General features: G+C 38.6%; 1 protein-coding gene across 1 annotated transcript in view; it reads right to left on the bottom strand.

The window, feature by feature from the left end:
* LOC119557867 (LIM/homeobox protein Lhx1) overlaps positions 1–7,892 on the bottom strand; it is a 55,496-nt gene extending 47,604 nt beyond the window's left edge. Inside the window, exon 1 of the mRNA XM_037870866.1 lies at positions 7,063–7,892. Within this exon, the coding sequence (XP_037726794.1) occupies positions 7,063–7,105 (43 nt within the window). The 5' untranslated portion in view covers positions 7,106–7,892. The remainder of the gene's footprint in view (positions 1–7,062) is intronic.
* Positions 7,893–18,325: the final 10,433 nt, after the last annotated feature.

Here is an 18,325-nt window from a genome sequence, read left to right as displayed (position 1 = left end):
AAATGATTTGCCAAACACCGGCCACAACAAAAGTAAGGTAAAATCGAGTAAAAAACGATCGGGGAAAAAAAGAAGAAATATAAGAAAATATGGGGGGGGGGGGAAGAGACCAACAAAGGCCATAAAGAAGAGACTGGCAAGTGTGTGCGGAGCGTCGGATTTTGATTAATTAATTTGCATACGAGCAATAAAAGTAAGAGCTGCGTTAATTTCTTGGCGCCCGCGACGTCGACTGAGGCAGCGACGCCGGCAGAGAGTTTTATAATGCAGCCGTATAATCAAATTAATAAACGAACAATAAAAATGCATAACAAATTGATGCGAGGCGATGGCAATGATGATGATGATAATGATTGTAATGCTGATGATGAGTGGAGAAGTTGGGGACACACCGCGTAGAAAGAGACGGCCACAGGGATGGTGAAAGAGACGGAGAGATTGCCAAGAAGCAGCAGCATTACACGGATCATTATGCCGATCTTTCTTTAAATTTTCCCCACGATTATTGATGATATGGGGACACAGCTCGTCCACACCCACGCATGAAAAAGACTACAACCTACAAAAAAGAAAGGAGAAACAAGCATTTCTTTCAAGAACCTACTGCTTATAGAGCATTCATATTAAGGATTCTAATTAGAAATAATGTTCTACGTACCACAAGCATTGTAGAGTTTTTAAAATTAAGTTTTATATGATATATTTTAAGATTCTTTATATATTTTCAGGGTTTTCTAATCAATTTATTATATATCATTGGGTTCTTATATCATTTAATTTTTACGATACCGAAATCTTGGTGGTATACCTCCTCTAATAGCTCAAATTGGGTTATAAGGCCTTCCAATAAATTCCCAGAGTCCGGAAAACGATCTTGAAAACCTCGTGTGATGGGCGGCAAAGGCAACTGCTGTTGTAACCTCTGCCGCTTTGCTCTTTTGCTGCTGGAGCACTTGGAACGAATCGACGTTCGATGCGGTCATCTGCTCCGCGATCGTTTTTCTTTGGTTCCAGCCGAAGCCGAACGAACTCGACCTGAGACAGTCTCTTTCTCCCCCTTTCCCTTTCCCTTTTCATTTCCATTTCCCGCGCGGGTTCAGCCTGTGTGACTTTGGGCCGGGGGTTAAAGGTCAGCCTGGGCACTACTCTACTCCACCTCTGGCTGATTCTACGCCTCCTTCGGCGACCACGCCCCCTTGCTCCCTGGCCCCTCTACCCTATACCCTCTCCCCTGGCCCAAAACTGCGTGAGAGCATCAAGTGGCTCAATTGCTAACTCAGCAAAAATAGCCACAACTTCTGGTGCACTCGACAAAATATTGATAACACAAATATATCAAACAAGAAATTTAATAAATTATAGTCCATAAGATCGATGTTACTAAACCTATACTGAAATTATTAGAAATTGTATACACATCATTTAAGAAATGTCTTGTTGTAAGAAATTTTACAAAAAAAAAGGATTCATTTTAAAAAAGTTCAGAAAATATCTTATGGATTCTGGTGAGTTCATATTGTATAGTCCTTTCAAAGTGCAAAAAAGTACTAAACTTATAAAGCATCTATCGTTTCTGATTTTTATGTTATACCTTTATAGTACACCAATTAAGATATTTTTAAAATCAAATTGAAATTATTGGAAATTATATACATACACACATTTAGAAATGTCTTTTTGTAAGAATTTTTAGGAACAAAAAAGGTTCATTGTAAAAAAGTTTAGAAAATATCTTATGGTGAGCTTATATTGTATAGTCCTTTCGAAGTGCAAAAAAGCATCTATCGCTTATGGTTTTTATGATATACCTTTATAGTAAACCAATTAAGATATTTCTTGAATCAAAATATGAAATCCAATAAATTATTGTAGTATTATATCTTTGAGTCCCAGACCCAACTTTTATTTTCCGTGCACCTCCTGCTCAATTTTATTTTTCCACGGCTGCTGCTTCGCATCATCTCGGCTGCTCCATCATCTTCTCCTCCATTTGCGCTGGGCTTTTCGCAATCTCTCGGTTATAAATCAATCCCCGAGGCTTTGGCTACCGTTTTCTTCTGGTTCTTCTTCTCTCCACTTTTCGGGGTGTACGAGAAGAACCGTCCGGGAAGAATTTCGGTGTAATAGTAAATTATAATTAGAAAGAGAAAGAGGCTTTTAGGGTTAGGTGGCTTAACCTGTTGAGTGCCGAGCTGTAAATCAAAGCCCCAAGAAGGCGATAAGCCACCGAAACAACATGGCAGAAAAATGCTAGAAAAAATTAAGAAAGCTTAAAAAAAAGGGGAATAAAGGGGGGGGAAAAGGGTTAAAGGGTGGGCGGGCGGTCGAAGGAAGTGGCTGCAGAAGTTTGCCAAATGAAATTTATGGCATATAAATTATCTCACACGTTGCCGGACTATTGACAGCTCTAAAATAATCGTAAAATGGCCCAAGAAATCCATAAAAAACGGCAGAAACAAAAAAACGATTTGGGGGAGGGGGCTTTGAAAAGTGAAGCGAGTCCGAGGCAGAACCAGTAAGCCCAGAAAACCATGGCCCAGACACCAGAGACCATGAATGTGAATTACTATTTCAGTTTTCGACCCAAAAGCACTGCAAAATGAGTGCGAGTGTGTGTGTGTGTGTGTGTGGTGGAGGGGGAGGGGGTCTTTGGCAGGGGTGGCGCTGGGAGGGGGACAGGCGACGACGTTACTCTTGCCTTACCCTCAGTTTCAGCCAAGTTTCAGTTTCTGGCTCGGTTCGGTTCGGGCCAAGCCCCGGATTGCAGAAATTGAAAAGTTCCCAACAGTTGGGGGGCCCTCATAACTTTCATAGCACGGGACAGAAGACAGAAGACAGCAGACAGGGACGGAAGACAGAAGACAGGGACGGAGACAGAGACGGCGACAGGCGTCAGACAGAGACGGAGAGAGGGATAGGCGCTGGGGCAGAGCGAGAGGGGGCGAACTCGACTACGCTAAAGGATTTCGTGTTATCCATATTCAAATAATGGGTTTTCCCTTTCCCAACAAATGTTTACAAATATCTTTTGCACTCACTACTTTAATAATTTTTAAGATCAGTTTTATCAAACCTAAGTAAATAATCATTATTACTTTAATGATTTGTAGGATCAGTTTTGCTTCAGAATAGCATTTTAAATAATATGATGATTTTCAGAAACATGATAAAAGTTTTAAGTATCGAAAACGGTTCATTCTTTTTTTAACCCCTTTGAAGTTTTCCTTTTTTACAATACCATTTATATAAAACATTTAAGGTTGGCTTAATTTGGGAACGCTTTTATTTTCAAGTTCCGAAGTGGTTTGATTTTGTTTTATTAGGCATTTGGACTGGCTTCCGCCAATCTGGGACTTGGATCGGGCGACTTTATTGTAATGGGTTTTAATTTGAAAGTGGCGGTGATCGAGAAACGGGTTTCGAGATCTCTTTTTTTTTCTTTAGTAGACTATCCCGAACCGATTGCCGATAGTTTGGAGACCGACCACCCGAGAAGGCAGTGAAAATCGCATAATATATTGACAAGAAGAGAGGGTCTCAACGCCTCATTATGCATGGCAATTTATGGGCCGCGCCACGCCCTAGAACTAGACCTTAACCCCTAGCTGCCTGCTAAAGTTGCTAAATGCGGCAGCTACATAAATGCGGCTGCCGTGTATACGGTGCTTCTTGCCGCTTGCCCCATAAATCAGCGAAAGGATCCATAGAGCCGTTGATGGACAAGTTGAAGTCCAGGCTGCTGTCGTCGTAAACGTCCAACAGAAAGGGCTAAGAATGGCTAGAAAAATCACATTTCCATGGAGGCGCGGACAAAAGCTTCCACGGAAATATTGTTGCACAGAAACAGAGGAACGGAGGAAAAAAAAAACCCCACGATCCCCGTCGTAATCTTCGGGATCGTAATGATCTTCCTTTGTGGCCAGTCATAAATGTTGATGAACAGCAGCGCAAACTTTTGTCGAAGGCGTTGCCGGTCTGAGCTTTTGTTGCCGCTGCTGCCGTTGAGGTTGCTGCCGTGTTCGCTAGCTGCAACATAAAAATTGAAAAGATGCAGCCACCAAGATATTTGCGGAGAAAAATGAGCAGTCGCCCAGAGAAATGGCAGCGGATGTTGTGCGGAGGAGCTGGGAACTTGGGGTTACCCTCGAAGAGAAGGAATTTCTTAAAAAGATTCTCAATATCATTTCATTTCTAGGTTTTTGGCTTTATACTGAAATACACATTCCTACAAATTTTATAGGCCCATTTCTTGATCATAAGATTATTTTTTAACTACAAGTTCAAATAATAAAATATTGAACCATTTTTCTTTGGAAGCTATCATTACAGGATCATACTTTTTCTAATATTTTAAATTTCTATAGTTATGTAACATCACATCAAGTTATTATAATGATCTTTAAAAATGTTTTTCAATTCCGAATTGCGTTTTCTTTTAAAAGTGTATGTGGGATATACATTTTTTAAAGTATAACATTTTTTATAAGCCCTCAGAGCTGTAGTAATATTACTAAAATATTTTTGTCTAGTATTTATTAGTATTTCTTATATATCATTTTAACCTCAAAAAACTGCCTAACGCCTAACTAGCTTTTCAGTTCTCCAAATAGAAAACCCAATACTAAGATGATCATATATCTTCGCCACTTCTACTAAAGTCCATAACTACCAAATCCCCGTCATTAACTAATGGGTAAGGCAAATGGCAAAAAAAAAGTGAAGAAAACCAACCGAGAAACAGTAGAAGCAGGAAGAAGAAAGCTTGGCAGCTTTATGACTCGACTTGGCATCAGTCTGCCGTTGTAAAGAGCCCCACTGTACGGGTCTACGGCTTCCTGAACATCCATTTTCCAGTCAAATGTCGACAGCTTTTGACTTGAACCGCCCCCGAGCCCCAAGCCCCTTTCCCCGAACCCCGAACCCCAAAGAGTTCTGTAGCCAATTTATGAGGGAGGAAGGTGTCTGCCGCTGCATGTCCAATGTCAACAAGTTTACTGGAGAATTTTTAGATGCAATTACAGTCGAAGTTCCCCAGTTCGAATTAGGAAGCTCCATGGGAATGGATATGTTACAAGAAAAGGTTTTTTTTTAATTTCTGTGGCTGTCGTTTTCTTTTAAAAATATTACTTTTACTGGCTTTTAGAAATTTATATTTTTTTCAAATTACAAAATATATGAAAATATGTTTTAAGGATATGGCTTAAAAAATAGTTATTTATTTTTAACATAGACTTTATAAGACATTTTCATAAATGTTTATATACATTGATACATTGATACGTTTTCCAAATTTTTTTTGTAACTTGAGTTAGGGTAGGATAAATATTATATAACAAATGGGGAAAATAAAATAAGATAAATATAGTTCAAAATTTATTTCGACCTTAAACATTTATTTTCAAAAAATTTAACTGAAAGTCCCAAACCTGTCGGTTTAAGGACAAAGATGCATAACGTTTTCCATTTTTGCTCTGAACTAAACGCAAAATATAAAACTTAGAGGGCCGTTTCCCACTTTTTCACTATTTTCTGTAGTTTTTTTTATTCTGACATTAAACAGTCAGCAAAAGTGAAAATTTGACAGGAGAGCAAATGAAATAAAACAAAAGCCAACAACAAGATGGGGAAAGGAAGAGGAAGAGAAAAAGGGGCAGAAGAAGAAGAAGCTGAAGCTGAAAAACTTTGACAACTGCGCAAAAGTTTTTCCGTCCAAAAACGAACGGGAAAACAAGAGGAGGAAAAACAAAACCGAAACAAAAACAGAGGAACAGGAACTTCAAAAGCATACAAAATGGGTGAGCGGAAAAGAGACGGCAGATGGACCCGGGGGAGGGGGGAGAGGGTCGGGGCATAGATCCCTCCCCCCGGCGGCAATCCCCTAAAAAGGGAAACAAGTTCAAAAGTGCAAAAACTTTTTTCCTGCCCAGCCGTCGCCATTAAAAACCTCCTTGGCCATCTTAACCCATTGTGGGCAAGCGAAGTCGCTAACCCAACATCTAGGGATCGCATTCCCATTTCCACGATCCTTGAAGGGGTTGACTTCTTCCACTCAAGGACTCTCGACCGCAGTAATCCCAACTATTATTATACGTATTTACTTTTTACCTCGAAGTGGAAAACTACGCCAAAACACCGTCGGCATGGAGCGCAAGACCATTTTTGAATAATATCTATTTTTCCGAAGGTTTACTTTTTAGAATTGTATTTTTAACCCATTGCGAAAGCCTGGGACATTTTTGTAACATTGCTTAAATATATCTATTAAAATTTAAGGCTCTTGGATCTTATATTTTAATAACAAAATTTAATTTGGCTAAGGTTGAAGGGGTTATCTTCAAATATGTACACTTTACAGATCATTTAAAATAAAACTCCTTTGAATATCATTTTTAACAAAGCTGTGTCTACGACAGTATCTGAAAATAATAGAGCTTCGAAACAGGTGTTACCTATGTATTAATTCTGATCTTTCCCATTTTCCTAGACCCGAAAATTTATTCCATAAAATCTGAAGATCGTAATGGCCTAATGAAACCAAGCTTAGTCCCTTTATCCCTGTTCTTTTCTACGATGCTTTTCAATGATATGGAGATAAAAAATTAAGTCAATATGTTGGTAAGAGCTAGAACCCACAAGATTAGAAACATGAACTTAGGATCTGATAAAAAGGGAACAATCTTACAATGTATTATTGTAAAAAACATAATCCATTAAGATTTTCTATGAGGATTTCTATAATTTCTTTTAGATTTCAAGGTTTTTCCATCCTATGATAGCATGTGATAGGAACGATTTTGTAGTCCTCAGCCCTGCTCCATTTCTAGCCTTTTTCAGGACTGACTTTTTTTAAAGATATATCCAGAAAAAATGTGTTAAAGTTCTATTTTTAAGAAATGTGTCCCCTTATCAGCTCTCAGTGCCTTCCGTTCTATTTCACCTCTCTCCTCTTTTAAATGGCAGCACAGCCCCAAAGTACACTTTTGTACAACTACTTTTTGAAGGACCTTTCGGAGGCCCCTTAGGCCCTCGCCCTCAGAGCTTAACCCTTCAGCGATCACTTACCGATATTGTGCTGGCTGGTGTGTAGGACCGCCCCGAACGCCATCAGATGGTCCTTGGGCGGGGGGGCGCGGCTACCGAGGGCGGCGAACCCGTCGCCCAGAAATGACGCCAGTGCGACGGCCCTCAGGGGCGCTTTTGAGGCCTCGGTGAGAATTTTGTTGTCGAATATCTTGATGCCGGGGGATGGAGTTTTTTTTTGGGGGGGTTAAGAGTTGGTTGCGTTTGCCTTTTGGGGGGCGTCAGTGGGTTAAGTCCCGCGTGCGTGTGTGTTCGAGACGCGAGTGTGAGTGTGTGTGTGTAGGGGTGTACGTGGAAGCGAGAGAGAGAGAGATAAAGAGGAGCGGGTTAACCCCACCTACACACTTAACGGTAAACGCACATAAAGGCTGGGGGCAGGTGCGAGCGAGAGGGGAATAGCACGTGTGTGCCGGCGGCAAATTTGGCAAAACAAAAACAAAGCGCGAAATTCGGCTCCTCTTTGAATAATTTTCTTCTTTTCTGCTTCCTTATATTCCAGTATTTAGTTGTGTGTATATTTTTCTTTTCTTCCTTTTTTTGAGCACTTTGCACTTTCAGCTTTTCTGCGATTTCTTGGTTTTCCTATATGATTTCCTCATATATATTTATATATATTTGTATGCTTCCTCTTGTTGTTCAAGATTCTCACTTGCAAAAAAATTTGAACAACGCAAAAATTCTCGAGATTTTCGATTTCGCGGCGGAACGGAAACAGCTGACTAACGGTAAACGGTTAACGGCAAACGGCTGCGTGCCTCCCTTGCGAGCGTTTCTTCGTGCGTCTTGCGTTTTGCGTTTTGCGGGCGCTTCACGCGAACGTCAAACAAAAACTGAAAACGGAAAACGGCAAACGCGACGGCAAAGCGGACGGCCCGATTACCGATAAACTGGCCAGCCGAGCGCACACGCACACACACGAACGGCGAGCCGAAGCGGCGACGAATGGCGCGCCTGGGTGCAAGAGAGATGGGCGTTGGCGCACTGCTCGCACGCACGCAGCCCAATGGGGCGAGTAGTTTCGCCATGGTTCGCCTGCGCCAGAGCGAGACGCAGCGTGTGTCGCTCTGGGGCTGCTGCGACGCGGACTGCGCTGCCAGCGGCGCTGCAATGGAGTCGCTGGCGCTCTCGCTCTCTCAGCCGTTGTTGTTGTTGCTGCTCGTGCAGCTTCTCAGGCGCTCTCATTTGGGGCTTAAAAAATCAACAAACTTGTGAAGAGATAAAAAAACTTTAAAAAAATCATTCTAAAAAAACTGAAAAGATTATTTTGTGTTTTTATAGGTGCCTTAAAAAGTGAAATTTTTGAATGCATCCTTTTCAAAATAAAGCAAAAATGTTTCTCAATTTTTTTTGGGTAATATCGAATCCATATCTATCATGACATATATTTTTGCCTTGGTTTTTTTTTGTTTTTTAACTGTATTCGTTTAACTTCATACAAACATATTGAATTGATTTTTAAACTTAAAATATTTGTTGCTATCTTGAGTTTTTAATATTTTTTACCTAACATTAAAAAAAGAAAATTATTTCTTGAAGAAAATATATTTGTAATATTTTTTCTTATGTCATAAAATTTTTTTTTTTTAATTTTTAGGGATCTTAGTTTTTTGATCCTCTCCAAGTAGTGTGCTTACCATTGTTTTTGTTGCTGCTCTCTGCTGTTGCTGTTGTTGTTCTCCTATTTTGTATGCTGTTGTTGTTGCTGCTGCTCTCCCTCTCTCTTTATTGCGGTTAGAGGGGGCGTTGCTAAGCAACTGGTTTTTTTTGCTCTGCCTTTCGCTTCATTGAGAGATGCGCAAAATGGCGCTCTCTCGCTCTCACGGCCTCCCGCCGTCGCTCCCTCTCGCTCACACTCGCTGGCCGAGCCAATGGCATTTTTCAAAGTGACATTTGCCCGCGTTTTGTCCCTTTCGCACTTGGCCGTGCTTGTGTGCGTGCCAAGGTAAAATGTCAAATGCTTTTCGACTGTCAACTGTTGGTCGCAAAAAACTTTTTTCTTTCCTCTCCCCCCTTTTTTTTTGTTTTTGTTCGGCTGCTTCTTCTTCAACTTGTGTTTGTCACTTGTCGTTAGCAGTGCGAAAGGGAGAGCACTACTGGCGGGGGTGTGGGGGCGTGAGTGGGAGTGGGAGAGGGACGCCCCTTTGGCGTTTTAACGCACTGGAGACAGCAACAAAAATAAAGGAGGCGAAAAAAGAGAAAAAAATGGTGTTAGAAAAATATTCAAGTAAAAAATATTGAAAAAAATTGAATCAATTTTTTTTTCCACAACCTTTTAAAAATATGTTTTTCTAATTTTTTTTAAAGCTGTCACAAAAAATAATATAAAAAAAATACGGTTTTTAGATGAGTGGATCTAAAAACTTTAAAAATTAAGAGAAACATCATAAATAAAAATAAAATGTATTAAATTAAGGATATATTTAAATATAAATATACCGATAATAAGATTAAATTTGCATTACAACTAAAGATAAAAAGAAAAATGCAAAATAAGGCACAGATCAGGCTCAATAATAAAAAAAGCAACAGAGACAAAAACAAATCCTGTGAGAGCGAAAGAGAGCGCAATAGAAGAGGGTAGGTGGCGTTAGTGGGTGGCGCCCGCTCTCCCTCTCTCCATCCCCTTTTCCCTCTCACTCACACTTCGACAAGGGGAAGAAGAAGACGTCCGTCAGAAAATAAGGGGCTGCGGTGGGTTAAAATGTACCGTTTTGTGTGGGTGTGGGCGGGAGGGAGTCAAAAATATTGCACATTAGGGTGTTAAGCTGTGAAGTGCTTGCTTTTTGTTTGTGTGTGTGTGACTTTTTACTTGTTCTGTTCTATCGAAAAGTTATCGAAATCGGTTGATCTTTGACGGCCTTGAAAACTGCGATGCCCCCAATTCAGAAAGAGAGAGCGAGAGGGGAAGAGAAAAAGGATTAAACACTTTTTGTTGTTGGTAATGAGGTGCAGATGAAAATGAATGCCCCAATTCGCTATTCATGCATTACTTTAAAAATACAAGAAGATACACAAAAACAATACCTTTATCACAACATTTTAAATTATTTAATTAATATTATTATCATACTATTTAAATATTAAAAATATTTCCAAGTCAAAATAAAGTTCCTAATATAAATGTTTTAACTAATTTAGTTATAGAAGCAAGCCAATTTGAATGGTTGAAAATTTGCTTAAATTTAAGGCTTTTTTCGTAGAAATAATATTTCTAAAATAAATGTTCTAACTAATGTTATGGAAGCAAGCCAATTAATGTTTAACATTTGAATGGTTAAAAAATTGCATAAACTTAAAGCATTTTCGAAAGCAACAAGTTTTTCATATTTCAAAGGCGAGAAGGGGAAAAAATAAGTTAAGTAAGGAGGCAATATGATGGAAACATGGAATACAGGATAAAAGACATGCTGGGGATCCACCCACAGCACATTGTGATCCCTAATCTGTCATCTCATTCATTTGGCCTTACCTTACCTTTACCTTTGGCTTCTGTAACTGCTCCGGTTCCTCTTCCTCTTTATCTTCCCCGTTTCCTCTCCAGCTTTCCGTCCTTTTCACGTCCTTACCCACCTCCGTCCACCTTTTCCAACAAATGTCAGTTATCAAAAAATCGCAGTAGCAACGAAAAACAAGGAGGAGCACCAAAGTTTCAAAGCCAAAGTTTGCAAATACCCTCTCTATAATGATATACTATTTTTTATATACTATATTATATAATAAGAATTGCAAAAAATGAAAAAATTATGAATTTGTAGCTGAAAATGAAACCCTTTTCTTATAATATTCTTGTTTTTGTTTCCAAAAAAATAACCTTTCTAAAAAATTCTATTATTATAATTATCCTGAAATCCTGAAACACATAATAAAATGATTATTATTTATCTATATGTAATATTTCTTAGTTATATTATTTTTTATATACATATTTTTGTATGTTATATTAATTTCATTCTTTAAAGACTCCAAGTGAGGGCATTGGAAAAAAACCGACAGCTCGACCGAAAACAAACAAGTAGCGGTAAGAAAATGTTGGCCAGGCCGTGATAAGGCGCAGCTAACTGCCACGCCCACCCAGCAGAAACAGCACCGCCCACCGAAAGGGGCGGTGGTGGGGGTGGCAGGTCGATGGCCACAGCAAAATCAACAATAAAAACAAGAAAATCATGAAAAGCAAGAAAAGCGCGACGAACTTCGCGACGCGCCATAAACTTTTGGCAGGCAGTGTTTCTCGGAGGTGGGGCTACAGCTATGGTCAAGATAATAGTGCTTTAAATATAACTCTAGTATATGTATAGTATGCAATGACAGGAAAAAATACATAGCTTACACTTTATAAATGGAAGGTATTAACATAAAAATGATTAAATATTATTATAATACATTTTTGTTTCAAAAATTAAGTAAATGCATACGACTTTGTAAGGAAAATAACATTTTTCAAAAGCAAGGATTTTAATATTTTTTGGTTTTTGGGATACTACTATTATTTTGACCGCTTTCTAAATGTATAGAACCAAGAAAAAACCAAGTTGGAAAGCCCCGAGCTAACTGACAGCAACAAAGGATATGGCACCCGATTTTTGGGAGTCAAGTGGTTGCCCCGCCACGCCCACCATCCGCTGCCCACTTGCCACTCCCATTCCGCCCCCAAGGGCGACCAGTCACGAACTGAACAAACAGCAAACGGACGTCGCCATGTCACGAAAAGGAAGAAGATTCTCGAGGAGGGAAAGCCAGAAGCGAGGGAGAATCAGAATAAACCATTGATATCAAATAATCCGAACAGAAATATCCTACAAACTTAAAAAACAGAGAAATTCGGGGAAAAATTATGACTTCAAAGAACTATCTATTAGATAACAAAACTATCTGTTAGATACAATGTTAAAGTTGTTACAAATGAATATTATTGTAAAATATATTTATCCTATAGGCCTTAAGGTTTATTTTAGGTAAATAAAATTGTATTTTTCGTATACTTATTAATGCTTCATTTTTATAATAAGTCTTAGCAATTTGCTTTTATATTTTTGTGTGTTAAAGGGTTCGAACCTAAATTGTATGTCAACAATATATTATGATATAAATATATTATTACATAAATATATGTATTATCAATATAAATATTTTTATTCCCACTATACATTTTTAAAGAATATATATTCCTAATGACGAAGTGAAGTGTATTCAGGCGGAGAAAATGAGGTCGATTGCATTGTTCTAATATGCAAGCACACGCGTTCGAACCCATCTAAAGTCCACCCACTCCCACATTTTCCGCAAATCAGCAACAAGAACAAAGAAAAATCGCATGGCAAAAAAATGATATAGAATGTATTAAACCTAAAAACAAATCCAAAGGCGAAGGCTGAAGCGAAAAGTAAAGCGCCATTCCATGTGGGCGGTCGCTGGTGCCACGCCCTAATGCATTTCATGCGGGTGAGTGTGTGTGTGTGTGCAACACTGACAAAAAATAATATAAAAAAGAGAGAAAACAAAACACGAACAAGAATCTGCTGTTCGCTGTCACTTTTGCTTGTTTGTTGTGGAAAAATACTTTTTGGCAGCAGTGTGTGTAGGTCCTTAAAGAAAATAGGGTAGAAAGGTGGGGTGTTTGGGCCAGGAAAACACGTATCTATCAAAAATACTAGTCTTATTACGTATCAAAAATAATACATTTACATGTCTTCGGCATGCAGAAAAGTTTACCAGTGTTTACAAGCGATATGTGGGGTTGCCATTATAATAGAACTGGTCTCCAGAATGCCGAGCACCAAGAACATCTCTATAAATCGGTGTATTAAATAAATAAAATAATTTTAATCACGCTTAACGTTAAGTTAGGATCATTATAATATACAATATAAGATTGTATCATTTAAGATTAAAAGTAAACTATAAGTATTACATTGGGGATGTTTAAACAATTCTCCGTATCTTAAAAATTAAATGTATTATAATGTATTTAATGTTTAAATTCCAAAATCTTCGACTAAATCTTGAAGGTAATATATTTTTATATATAAAATTTAAGACACCTCTATCCTGTCGTAGTTAAGCAAAATAAAAAGCGTTTTCCCCGTTGCATTGTTGAAGAAAGTTTGTGATTTTCTTTTCCTATTTGTTTTGCCATTGTGCAGGGTGTTTTTTGAGGGAGTTTTTTAAGGGGGCATGCCACCCATCGTATGTGAAGGTTTCGTCTTCCGTCTCGTTTTTACCTCTTGTAAGATGGAGACAACAGGTTTGGGGAATATTCTATCCACCGTATTCGGCTTTATCTTAGCCTGCATTACTTTCTTGGATTTTTTTGTTTGCACTTTTTCCCTTGTATTTTATTCAAATATTATGGGGTTCCTGATTTAGCAAAAGGGCATTGTAGTTGGTACCTATGTACATATCCTCCCCTATTTCACCCATTCCACACTGCGCACCCCTTGCAGACCCCCTTTCTATTCTACTATTTTTTTGCACTTGCTGTTTGTTTGCGTTGGCAACATGAATGTTGTCACTTGGTTTTTGCCAAGTTCTTGTAGTTTTCCACCACCGACTCCCCACTCCCCTACTGCCTGTCACGCCCCCTTCTTTTGGGGATATCTTTTCTCGTTTTTTGACATGTTGTCAACTTCACGTAATGTCAGACAAGTTTCAAGTTTTTCTCTTTGCTCTTTGTGACATGCATGTGAACTGATTTCCCATCCCCTTTTATTATTCTACCGCCCGCCCTAAAACTCGATGTTTTCCTTTTGTTTTTGGTTTGGTTTTTCATATTGCTAGTTTGTTTAACCCAGCAAAATATGAAAAATTGTCTTTCTACATAAAATATGTGATCTATTTCGATTTATATAGCATTCCAAGTACAAAATTACTGAAAAGCACCTTTTTAAAGCTTAGACAACTCAAAATTGCTTTTGGTCACTCTATGTTTATTTTTAAGATATTAGGTCACACTGTCCCTATGATGAAAACAATGATTTAAGAAAATCCCTTATCTCCCTTAATTTCTTGCTCCAAAATATTTTTAGTTTCTTTGCTGGGACTTGGTTGTAATTTATTGTGTCGCTGTAACAATTTTCCTCTAGTTTTCCGAAAAACTCGACCTCGGCTTGTTGCAGATCTTCCCTTTGCCATTTTCAGATACTTTTCACTCACAAATGTGTGCGAGTCTGTTGTGTGTATTATATCATATTGCAGTTCTGGTTGTCTTCGGTATATCTTTTGCATCCTTTATATCATTTACATAACTCCAGCCCCCAAAATACCGAACCCCTTACTTCCCCATGACGAAGTATCTTTTGTGTATCTTTGTATCTTTGCATCTGCTTGCTGCTTTGTTAATTTAAACTGTGCGCACGAGTGTGCGTGCCTTTGTATCTGTGTGTGATTTGTGACTCGTCTTGTGTCTAGGAATTTTTGCGGACTTCTCCGGCTGACTGCACAAAATTTGATTTGGAAATATAAATTGTTGTAAATAATTTGCGGCTGGGTTTTGGGGGACACCTATCTGATCTTGCTGGAATTTATTGTTTTATTTAGCATCAGGAATCTACATAATCATAAGAATTTCGTAAATGCCTTTCCGTGACGATTATAAATGGGCTTAAATGATTGCAAGAACTAAGTTTTATGAAGATACTTAAGATGAGAAAGGGTTTCAATATTACTGGAGAATTAAGCGGCAATTCTTTCTTAAAAAAACAGAAATGCATAGTTTGCTTTATTCTCACCTGTAAGTTTCAACCCCTGTCTTCTATAAACTTTCACCTTTAATAATAAAAAAATATGAAGTAAATAAAAACGATTAACGAGTTTATTAAGAGAAAATTTGGACTTGTTCACCAAAAGTTTACCAACTATTTTCATAATTTTGCATTTATTTTCCGGAACTTCTGTTCGTTTAAATTTCGCCCCCTTTTAAGCTTCTCACCTTTTGGCCAACAAAAATAAACAATAAAGTAAAAAATATTTCGTGGCTTAGCGCCCTCCATTTCACATAATTTCTTTTTATTTCCATCTTTTATTTTTTGGGTGTTGGGGATTTTCTTCCTTTTTGTTGTTGTTGTTGTTGCTGTTGTTGCTGCTGTTGTTTCTCGGTTGTTTCAACTTTCGGCGATGGCCACAAAAAATAATGTAAAAAGTTTAATATGCATAAAGTTTCATTGGGCTTTTGCCGGCCATCGCTGGGGAGGCCAGGACCAGAAAAAGTTGGAATTTCGGCATTGTGGAAGGTGTTAGGGCCACATAAATGTGGCCAAGATTTATGTTGGCTGGTTTTGTCTGCTTGTTAGCCTAAAAGTTGATGTCCGTTAGGTGTCCAAAAAACGTGAAGCGTACGAAAAGAAACTAAAACCGAATGTAAATAACTGAAATACTTTGTCAAATACATGTCCTTGTCTCTCATTGGACTGCAAAATGTTGAGTCCTTTGCGGGGACTTAATGCTATCGACAAGGGTAATTGATTAAATGATAAATAAAAGTCAAATAAAATGATAAACAAATGTGGAGACGCGAATGGTAAAGAGTTTTTAATTTTTAATAATTCATTCTATATACCTAGTTTGTATCTTAATATTTCTTTGGCATTGAGAACTAATTTTAACTATTTAAATTTTAAATTTTGTGTAAGCTCCTTGATACAATGTATGCTTAAAAATCTTAAAGGGAGGTGGAAAACACACTGAAGGGTATTTTAAAGTTTCATCTGTAGAACAAAACCATCCCTCACTGTTGTTTCATAAATTTCGGTTGTGCAAATAAAATGCAAATCCCTTGCAGACTTGACAACGTTCTCGGCGTATCGGGGAATATGGAAGGTTCCCCCCCCCCAAGAACAGGAAAAAATTGGGCTTAACTATCACAAAACCTGAAACCAAAAAGGGAAACGGAAAAGGAGGAAAAGTAAACGAATGAGGGTCCCAACCACAAATAACAAAAAAATAGGAAAGCAAACTATGCAATGGCAATCGTAGAGAAGGTGGTTCCAAAAGTTGCAAGCCAAAAGATACATTTGTATCTTTTGAAGTTAATAATATTTTAATTTTTAAAATTGTATATATTATATATAAATATATATATACTATAATTTTTATTTACAATTACCCATCAATATGAAAACTCATAAGCGTAGGATCTGTTGTAATGCTATGTATTCATAAGGTGGTTTCTTATGTATATGTAAGTTTTATCTTCTTTGGTTACAGCTTACCATGATTTCTTTTTGGAAAACTCCTTGAACCACTCTTGTTCATGATATAGAAAATCGCCGGACGTTATCTGCGCTTATCCCTGTGCCCTTCCCCTTCCTTTTCATCCGAATTGGGGGCTTGGTCCCTACTTTTCTCTTTGCCAAACAGGCGGCAACAAGAAAAATGCTGGAAATTTATGCTCTGCACTGACACAAAAAATAAGGAGAAAGGTGGATAGAGGAAAGTCGTGGGAAAAGGGGAAAATTCGGGGTACGGGGTGGCGGAGAAAAATGCTGAAAGTGGATACATTTATAGAGCGAGAGACCGAGAGAGCCTAAAGTTTCGGCATGCAGTGGGAAATTGAAGTTGGAAGCTGCACCGGAAGAAATTAATGCTACCTATTATTATAATTCAATATTTTATTATTTATTTATTATTCTTCATTGAATTAAAACCATTATTTTAGTATAAGTATTAAGATAAGCTAAATATTAATACAAAATATATTAAATAAATTAAACTAAATATACCAAAATTTATGAAATTTAAAAAAACTAAGGAAATCCTAATAATTTACTTATATTAATGTGGTAACATAATTTACAAATATGTATTTTCCCATAAAAAAAAAGTATCCCTAATTCGTTTAATGACCAAATGTAATAACTTGGGGCTTGTTCTGCATTTCGAAACATTTTCTTTCAGTGCAAAAGCGTAGTGTACGTGGGAATTATTGTGGCAGGCGGAATGCTCGAAATGGATGAACGCAGAAGGATAACACACGTACCGCAGGGACAGTCGTCGGAGGGGATCCCCCAGCAGGGGCAGGGGCGTGGCTGGCGGGCCCAGGGGGGGGGAGGGGGTCCAACAACAACGCCAGAGAGTAGCTGCATTCCATAAATAAAAACGGCAAAATGGCGCACAAAATGCCACAGAAAAGGGGCGGCAGGGGTAACTTGAATGAATGGGCAGGCAGCTGGAGGCCAAGGGGATTTTGGGGGGCCAGAGAAACCCACACAGAGGGGGAAGGATACCAACAAAACGAGAACGAGAACGAGAACGAAATCATCATGAATGGCGAACGTGACACAAATGACAAAATATCAAGCAGACCAAAGGCAATGGCAACTGTCGTCTGTCGCACAAAAACCCCTGAAACCCCGCCCCCAAACCAACCCCCCCTTACCGCCGCCCCTTGACCATTCAGAGACCCCCCATCCGTCGAAGCCCCCCTAAAAACCCCCTTTCATTTCTGAGGGCACTTGGGGATTTGTGCGATTCACAGACACAAACGAAGGCCGGTGGACAAACGGCCAGAAAAAAGGGGTGGTGCACTGAGAAAAATCATTTAGGTTTGAGTATCTCTTATTTCGAAATTAAGATACAAATGTGAAAAACATTTTTTTAATTTAGTTAAAAAAAGGTATTTAAAGTTATGTGAGCAAAAAAACATTTTGAAATCACACAAAAAATACTAACAAATATTTATTAAGCTAAGAAATAATTGTAATCTAGAATTATATGCATTACACATTTATTAAGACTTTAAGACCTTTGGACAAGGACATTTTTTGGTTGAAAAATTTATAAAGTTCGCACAAACCTACCAGTCATTTCTTCCTGTGCACAAAAAAGAATCGTTGGCATGGGATACTGAAGCCAGGGGAGGTTGATGGGGGTCAGCAAGGGGGTTTCCGGGGGCGGATGGACAGTGCGGATTGTCTGTCAGCTTTTGTCCCCTTCGTCCTCGTCACTGTCGCTCTTCTTCTTCCACGCCGCCCACCGCCCACCGCCCCCTTTTGAATGCCACGCCTCCCTGGTGTGTCGGTTTCGGTTTTAAGTGGCAACTGTGTGCAGTGTCAGCATTTTGGCCCCCACCGCCTGACCCCCTTTTTCCAACCCACCGCCCATGTCCATGTCCTTGCCATGGCAAAGATAATATTCCCGATTTACAAGCAGTCGAAATCAAAAAATCAACTTTAGATATGGAAAATTCGGCAAGCGTAATGTGTGGTTATCAAAAGGAAGTCTAGTTATATGGAAATTCAAGAAAATACACCTA

Source organism: Drosophila subpulchrella, chromosome X (genome assembly GCF_014743375.2).
Source record: "Drosophila subpulchrella strain 33 F10 #4 breed RU33 chromosome X, RU_Dsub_v1.1 Primary Assembly, whole genome shotgun sequence".
Classification (NCBI taxonomy): domain Eukaryota; kingdom Metazoa; phylum Arthropoda; class Insecta; order Diptera; family Drosophilidae; genus Drosophila; species Drosophila subpulchrella.
Note: the sequence above shows the minus strand (reverse complement) of the source record. Positions and strands in the feature narration are given on the sequence as shown.